The following is an 8384-nucleotide window of genomic DNA, read 5'->3' as shown; positions in this document are numbered from 1 at the left end:
TATTGCAAAACTCTAACCAGCCTTCAGCCTTATAGCTTATCCACATGGGAAACAGATTATTGCCTCATAAAACAGTTCGGTGCTCCTATTATGACTTAAATGTAATTGTGTTTAAAGACCCTGTTGATTCCATTTAACAAAATTCGTTTTTTTTTTTAATCTTATTTCTTCATAACAATGGTTTCTAATGACCTTGATAATATATATGTGTGTATATATATGTATATGTATATTACTGTTTGATTCCATTTAACTGAAACCTCCAGAATAGGCACATCCACAGAGACAGAAAGCAGACCAGAGGGTGCCAGAGGCTGGAGGAGAAACTGCTAATGGATATGGGAGTCTCCCCTTAGGGTACTGGAATACTCTGGAACAGACAAAGGTGATGGTCACACAACATGATGAATATACTAAATAATCCTGAATTGTACACTTTCAAATGGCCACAAATGGTGAACTTTATATTACATAAATTCTATCTCAAAAAATGTTTTTTGAAACAAAACACGCTACAGGTACTCTGACTCTGACATGTGCATTTATTTATCCTAAAAGAAAAAAAAAAAAAGTAATGAATGACAGTGTCAGCGGCAGGGGAAAGGGGAGCGAGGCACCTGGAGTCCTGGAGACCCAGAGAGTGGGCAACTGGAGGGAACCAGGGAGCAGAGCCTGCTCCACCTCTGCATTCACCGGATCGTGTACTTGTCCCACTTCTTCTGGGGGTCGTAGGGCTCCCAGCGGCTGGCGGGGAAGATGTGCTTGTTCTTCTCGTACCAGCTCCTTAACACCACCTTGCCTGCATGTGACTCGTCCTTCTCCACAGTGGCATCACTGAGCAGCCGCACATCATCATGAACATCAAAATTAAAGAGTGGCCCACTCTTCCCTCGCGCCTTGGTGACGATGAAATCATAGAAACTGTGGTGATGGGGTATGATTAAGTCCTCTTTAATGTACATGAGCTGCTCCACTCCTGCAGATCTGAGCTCACTAAAGTCTTTGCGCAGGACCTCGAGCGCCTTCTGCAGGAACTGCTGCATGGTGTTGCCTTTTTTCATCTTGACGGTCCGCCGGTGCCCACAGCCATCCCAGTAACTGAAGGTGATTTCAATCTCCTCACTCTTAATCTTCTCCTGCTTGGCTTCCCATTCTTGCCGCAGCTCTTCCCGGAGCCGGTTTTCCTCTTCCTCACGGTCTCGGTCAGGCAAAAAACTTGTGTCCACGTCTGGGTTCTTCCCCAATTTCCTCTTCTTCGTGGTGATCTCTTCCCTTTCCAGCTCCTCCTCGTACATGGCCATCTTTTCCTCCTTGTCCTCCTCGCCCGCCACCTCATCTTCCTCCAGGGTGAAGGACAGGCTGGAGATCTTCCGCTTGGCCTCCTTCTTGCGCTCCTTCTCTCGCAGCTTCTCCAGCTTCAGCTGCAGTTCCTTCGACTGCTCCTTCTTGGCCAGCTGCTTCTCCCGCTCCTTTACCAGTTCCTCCTGCTTGGCTTTCATGTCATTCAGGGTCACAAGTCCCACGGTGCTGGATTTGAGCTCTGCCTCCACGGCATCGTAGTGCGCAGAGAACTTCTTGTCGATGTTGGATTTCATTATGTTCTCCTCGGCGATCCGCTGCTTCATCTGCTCCATCTGCTCGCGCTGCTTCTCCCGCTTCTTCATCAGGTGCATGGCGCGGCCCGCCTCGCTCACAGCGCCCTTGTACTGAGCCATGGCGGCGGCAGCAGTGGCAGCAGCAGAGGCGACGGCGACAGCAGCCCGGACGAGTCTCAGGAGCTGTGGCGACGTTGTCCATGCAATCAGCAGACGCCCGCGCTGCCAAGTGACGTAGGCCACCAGGAAATGCGCCACCTCGATGATGTTTGAATGTGTGCCCAATTTAGTTTTCAAGAATAGTTTTTTGTTTTTAAGTAATATTTTTCCTGGAAACGTTTTCAGTGTTTCGTAGTTTGTTATAATTCACCATCTCCCCCCGCCCCGAGATAATTTATTTAACTTAATAAGTGAACTATTTTCTTGTTTCAACTAATACAATAACAAAAAAAATTTTCACTCTTGCACATTCATCAACAGTGATAACTTAGTATTCAGTGATTGCATTTAATGTTGTACATGCTAATGTTACACAATTTTATATCTGAACCGGGTTTTAGTACTTTTAAGATGTGTGACCATGGTCAAAATTTTAATACTCTAAGCCTTAGTTTTCTTATTTATTAAAAATTGGGGATATTATAATAAAAATAGAGCTATCTAACAGGAAATTTAATGTGAATTAGATGGCATATTAGGGTTTTTTTTTGTTCCTTATGTATATTAGTTTTACCCTATTTTATATGTAAAAATGGATGTATTATAGAGCTGCTACATGTATATAAAAGAAAGATTTTAGATAAAATAATCAGATAAAAAATCTGGTCAAAAGATTTTTGTAACAATTAAAGATTATAGACTTCAGAACAGGAATACAAAGTATAAATCACTTCATAGGATAAATTTCAATACTGTAACAAGAAAAGGGATAATTTGAAACAGTTAAAAATCATAGCAGGGTATGGAGACCATGATTGGATGTCCTCCAATATCCTTGGCTAGTTTGTTGATAATTTAATTGTTGAGGCCCCCAAAATTTTGTTCCCTGTCAAATATCATCATTAATTCTAGAGCAGTATTTTTATTTGTGAATATTAGAGCAATGTAGCAAAGGCTTTGTATTTAATGAATGGTTGTGTCATTCTTCTCTCCTGTGAAATGTGAAATATTCTCTGTGTATTAATTCAGTGATTGCCCATCCCTTTTTTTACTTGACAATCACAACTGTAACTCATGTGAGTCAGATTTATATTGTACTCAAGAATAGTTTTCTTCAGTCAACTATAAGTATAGAAAATCATATGTTTTATTTTTTTCCACAGGAGTCTATGTATTAAGAACCGAATTTTAATTTCCTTTAAAGTGAAAATAGTAGATTCTTCTAACTTAATAAAAATTATTCACTTAACACTCAATGTTAAGGAATTATTTAATTTCTCCAAGTCGAAGCAATGTTAATTACCAATTTACCTTACATATGTCAAAGGCATGTTGGAGTGTTTAGAGTGTTGTTTGGTCTCATAAATTTAGTGCAATTAATAAATGCTTTAAAAAGTTTCTAGCATATAGTACGCATTAGGTTAGGAACACAAAGTATAAAAGTCTTCCTATTTTTGTCATTTTCACTAACATTGATTTTTAGTTATATTCAGTAACTGAGTCACTAAATATCTATTTAGCTTATTTTTTTTCTACAAGCTTTTTAAGGAAGAGCATATTTCTGGGAGATATTTATAATGGAGCACTATTATCATTTACTTCCTAACTTGTGGGAAATTGAAAGAGAAGAAAGATTAGTGGTTATGACTATCATCAGTGAAGAAAAATTAAAAGAAAGTGGCGACTAGATTATCTTACCCCCGAGTAAACATAGGATAGCTTCTGTAATCAATTTTCTACTATTTTTAGAAAATTATTTTTATTATAAACAGAGGAGCGGCCAAAGTGAAATCTGCTTACTTCATTATGTTAACATTTCTCTTAGGGCTTAACACTACTAAGACTCTGAAGTTTTATGTGTTAACATTTTTTTGGTCCCTTGAAAAATGACATCAGTGAACTTTACAGAACTTGTTTCCATCTTCTTCATAGGGGCATTGTGAAAATGGCCATTAACATTTATAGAGTGTCTTGAGCTCCTAAGAAGAAAGACATTACTCAAGAACAAAATAAATAATTTTAAAAGAAACATTTGAATAATTTAATTGTAAATGAATCAAGCACATATGCATTAAACTTATGTAAATACAAGTATGAAATTAAACAGTACTTTACTTGTCCAAACCTGCTTTAGGCTTTATAAAATGAAAACATTTTAAATGGTTTAATAGATTTTATAAACTTCATATGTAGACAAGTATGTCAATCCTTGATATTATAAATATTTTGTTATGAATATTCAAAAGAACTATTTATATTTCTACTAATGATTACACAAATTATCAAGAAAAATTATAATGTTCAAGAAATATTTATTTCAAATCAAAAGAAATTATTGCTTTGTTTTTACTAAATACTGATTGAAAAGATAAGTCATTTTCTATCCATTCAATTGATATTTGATTACAGATAATGGTAGACTTTACTACATTTATTAGATAGACAACAAATAATTATTAAATAAGTTTTGGAGTAGGAATGCTGAAATGAGAAATTACAGGTTTGCTCAAACATCCATGGAGTCAATGTCTAGCCTTGGAATCTCAAACGTGACATTTAATGGGCCTCAGAAGACTGAGAACATATGTATGAAAATATAATGATTACAAAGTCTTGGTGGAATCCATCATTAATGAGCCTATGCAGAGACTCAACTGATGTTATAGCCTTTTAAATGGAAATTGTTTTTTTTTTTCTTACCTAAATCGACAAGGCTAGAGTAAGACTATAAATAAAAGATAAATTGCATTGACTTCTTTGTTTTTCTTCTTAACACTGCTCAAAATTATTTGAGTATATTTGAGAAATATAGCTTTGAAAATTCACAATCCTGCTCTGAATCCACAAAACTCAATTTGATTCTAAATAATATATGTCATTTTGGCTGCTTCCAAGTTTCAGGGTTGTTATTGGTAAGGTCACTAAATTGTCAATTTTAATACCTTGCCTTTGAAAGCATTCACATAAAAGAGATAGTTCCATAAGTAATAATTATTATAGCATAATATGAAGGTGAAAATAAAAAAATAAGTACTAACCATGTATCAGGCCCTGTGATTTGAATAACTTGGTTAAGATTACAAGTAGGAGACAGACCTAGAATTCAAACCCAGGTCTGCGTGGCTCCAAATTTTATTCTATTCTCTTTTTATTTTACTTCTTACTATGATAATCCATTTTTATGGCTTTTCATAGTAGTTACAGCTGCAAAGATTGCCTGAAGTTATTACTTTGGTAGCAGCTAAAGAAATTGTGGATGTTAGATATTCTCCATAGACTTTCTAGCCATGAAGAACTTACTACCATATGTTAACTGATTAACTTGTTATGAAGTAGGAGTGATTTGATTTAATTTACCAGGAATAGCTGAATTTGGCCTAACGGTATGTAGAGTTTTCCCCTGATTTAGGGGGAGTCCCAATCTTTATATTCTCTTACTTATTTGAAATATATTAGAAAAAAATAGAAGAGTATGAGAGAGAGCACTTAGTAAATCTACTAAACTCTTTACATCAATGATATATAACACCAATAAGAACAACATAGTTCTTAGGACAAAAACAACTGTGCATTTTTTTTACTAGACCCTGGGAAAACATGTATGCTTATCCCACTCCACCTTCAAGATGAAATAGAAAATTAAAAGAAGTCTTCTGTGATATACAGCCAAGCCAATCTTTAATCAGATGGAAGTTTTAGGGTGAGGAGTGTAGAAATACACATAAAACTAGATTGGCTAAATCTTCTCTTCGCTTGTGAATCACTTCCACACGAAATATTCTCATTTAATCACTTAATTTCATTTTTCTCCCCATGTTGGTGAGAGAAAATACCAAGGAAGAGGATACTTGATTAAAACAGTAGCTTCCCTTTCATTGTGAACGTATGTTTCATTACTTTGATAAATGCTTTATACGTGCTATTATATTATGTTTCAACTATTGAGTGAAATATATTGTGTTATCATTTTACTAAAGAAGAAATATGATATGAAATGAGTAGAACTAAGATTGATCAGCTAGAGAGTACAGATCCTGGATTTCATCCTGTTAAGAGTTGGTTCCCAAGTTATGCTCTTGACTTCTATGGTAACTCTAATGTAAATAAACATTTCTAACCTAGGAGTATTCCAGTCAAGCCAAATAGGAATTTAGAAATAAATGCCAACAAAACAGTGTTGTATGTCCTCTAGCAAATATCTCTTAGAATTTGTGAAGAAGTAAATAGCAGGATAGAATTCAAGGACTCATGTATGCTGACTTTGTATTATAGTACTGTCTGTATTATTATTCCTAATGTAAATGAGAAAACCAAGGCCCAGAAAGCTCTCATCACCCATCTCTTATAGTCTGGGACTTTGACAAAAATCTTTTTTTTTTTTATTTGATGACAATACTGAATATTTATCATTTAATATTTATGTTATAGCACCCACTTCTGATTAAGGAAGAATGTTAGCCATCATCTTCTTTTCCCTCTGTCTTTGTAAGCAAGCAAGGAATCAGTTTTCAGCTGCTAAGTTGATAAGACAAATGTAAGATAGTTAGAAGTGTCTATTGAATTATCAATAGTCTTTTAAAGTATGACTCTAATTCAAGAACTTTTTTAAGGTATGACTCTAATTCATGAAAGTATAACAATGTGTGTTTTATAGCTTATTTTTTGTTATTTTCTATCAATTTTCTTTGCTTTTTATTTCTTCCTGGCTGTAGACTCTAAATGAATTAGAAATATTGATCAAATAGATGAGCATGTATGTATATACAATTTATAGCCTATTATATTTTAGAAGAGAGTAGACATAGAGGGAAATTATTTTTAAATTATCCTAGGTAACCTTTATGTAAGAATGGGAATTTCAGCTACTTAAAATATCAAATAGAGATATCACAAAAGTATACAATAAAGACATCCTATTTTAAATGTGAAAATCTGAAGACAGTCAGAAATTCTGTATACTAAAACACTTTCCAGGCAAGAGCAAAGATTAAAAGAGCAAAAAAAGAGATTGAGAGAGAAGTAATTTATAGGGTAAAGAAATCCTCGATGTAGGACTTTGAAACAGTAATTTATAATGTAATAGACAAACTTCAGTAGGAACGATCCAGTTAAACAATAGCTAATAAATATCTAAAGAGCTTTATTTATTGTTATCAAGATGCTAGGTGGATTGGAGTAGGAAGTACTAAACAGCATCTTGGTTAAGGAGACATTTTACTCATTCAGAAAGCAGAGATTATAAAGAATCAGTTTTATTCATTCATTAAGCAATAGTTGAGCATGCCTTTGTGTCAGGCATTGTTCTAGGTTCTGGGGGTATAGAAGTGAACAAAACAGATAAAAATCTTGGCACTTTGAGAGAAAGACCTATAGTCAGTCTGAAGCACTTGGAGGAGTGGAACTTTCATCAAACCATATTGGCTGGATTATTTCTTAGTTTTTCCTAAACTCACTTAATAAAATGTATCTTTAGTTCCTAAGTCTATTCTTCTAAAATCAATTAGTTTTCAATAAATCAAAGATTTTTTTTTTCTTTTTTGAAATTTCTCAAGCAACTACAGGTCTAGTCTAGGTTTATTTATACTATCGAGTAAAATCAGATGAAAGTCACAACACCTGACCTGTACACTATAGATCAGAACGACTAGACATTCTAGAAGGAAAATAAAACCACTAAAAAGTAAACTTTCAATTATTTATAACCATAAATACTTATAATTTTCTCACATTTGAAGACAATTTTTCTTGGAAAAAAATAGACATTTTCTGCAATTTCTCGATTTTCTATTTTAGGCATTGGGTCTTTTATGAAATGTGATGTTTTGTGAACTTGCGTTGGATTTAGGTTTCTGAAAAGGCTAAGGAGAAATTCAAAACTCCTTTTTGTGATATATTCTTGTTCCCATCAGTGACCTCTTCATTGAAGAGAGAAAGAGGAAGGAAGAAAGAAAATAAGGTTTTCTCTGATGACAAGTCAATTTAAGAGAATCCTCTGATCAATGACTGTGCTTGGCTAAAGCAAGAGGTTTCTGGTTTCTTTTAAGGGAAAAAAATGCCATCACATCATCGATGGCTTGTAGTTTTTGAAAGTGAAGATACATGTTCTCAATAAGGCATATGAAAGTTAAGCTTGCTTTTGCATAAGGACTTCATTTGTAAAGTATAAAAAATATCCTCACTTAAGTTAATGGGCAGGAGAGAGGAAGTGAAGCTCACAAGTTATGTTTGAAAAATTTTGTTAAGAAACTCATAATAATGAACATTGTCTTATTAGACAAAAGTTGACTTTACAGTTAATGACTAAATATTTTTTAAAATACACATGACATTGTTTATTTCTTTATTGAACCAATGGGAGGTCTAATGTTGAAATAATGCTAAATTATGATTTATAAACTTGTTGCCTGTCCCGAGTTTAGAAGCCACAAACATGAAGAATATTTAAATATGAGTTGTTTATAAAATACAAAATACTAAGAAAAAGGGATATGATTTTTTTTATTCCATTTCACTCAGGAAACCAAATTTCCTGTTAGATCAATGTAATGAGGAATGTGCAAGCATCTCCAGTAGGAACTGTTGTGTCTATTAGTAACAACTGCTTATAAAACTGAACTTTTTTACACTGAG

At 34.3% G+C, this 8384-nt stretch overlaps 1 protein-coding gene across 1 annotated transcript; it reads right to left on the bottom strand.

Moving 5' to 3' along the window:
- Nucleotides 1–678: 678 nt before the first annotated feature.
- On the bottom strand, nt 679–1969 carry LOC120583159 (protein FAM50A-like). Its single transcript, XM_039838474.1, has one exon. It carries the CDS (start codon nt 1713–1715, stop codon nt 690–692), a length of 1026 nt encoding a protein of 341 aa, XP_039694408.1. The 5' UTR covers nt 1716–1969; the 3' UTR covers nt 679–689.
- Between the last annotated feature and the right edge of the window lie 6415 nt (nt 1970–8384).

The sequence above is a fragment of the Pteropus medius genome, unplaced genomic scaffold, assembly GCF_902729225.1.
Source record: "Pteropus medius unplaced genomic scaffold, Ma_sr-lr_union100, whole genome shotgun sequence".
NCBI lineage: Eukaryota > Metazoa > Chordata > Mammalia > Chiroptera > Pteropodidae > Pteropus > Pteropus medius.
The sequence above is the reverse complement of the archived record's forward strand: the minus strand, read 5'-3'. Positions and strand labels throughout refer to the sequence as shown.

Bases quoted from the DNA above. Each gene is read 5' to 3' on its own strand.
- LOC120583159 (XM_039838474.1), bottom strand. From the start codon at position 1,715: ATGGCTCAGTACAAGGGCGCTGTGAGCGAGGCGGGCCGCGCCATGCAC.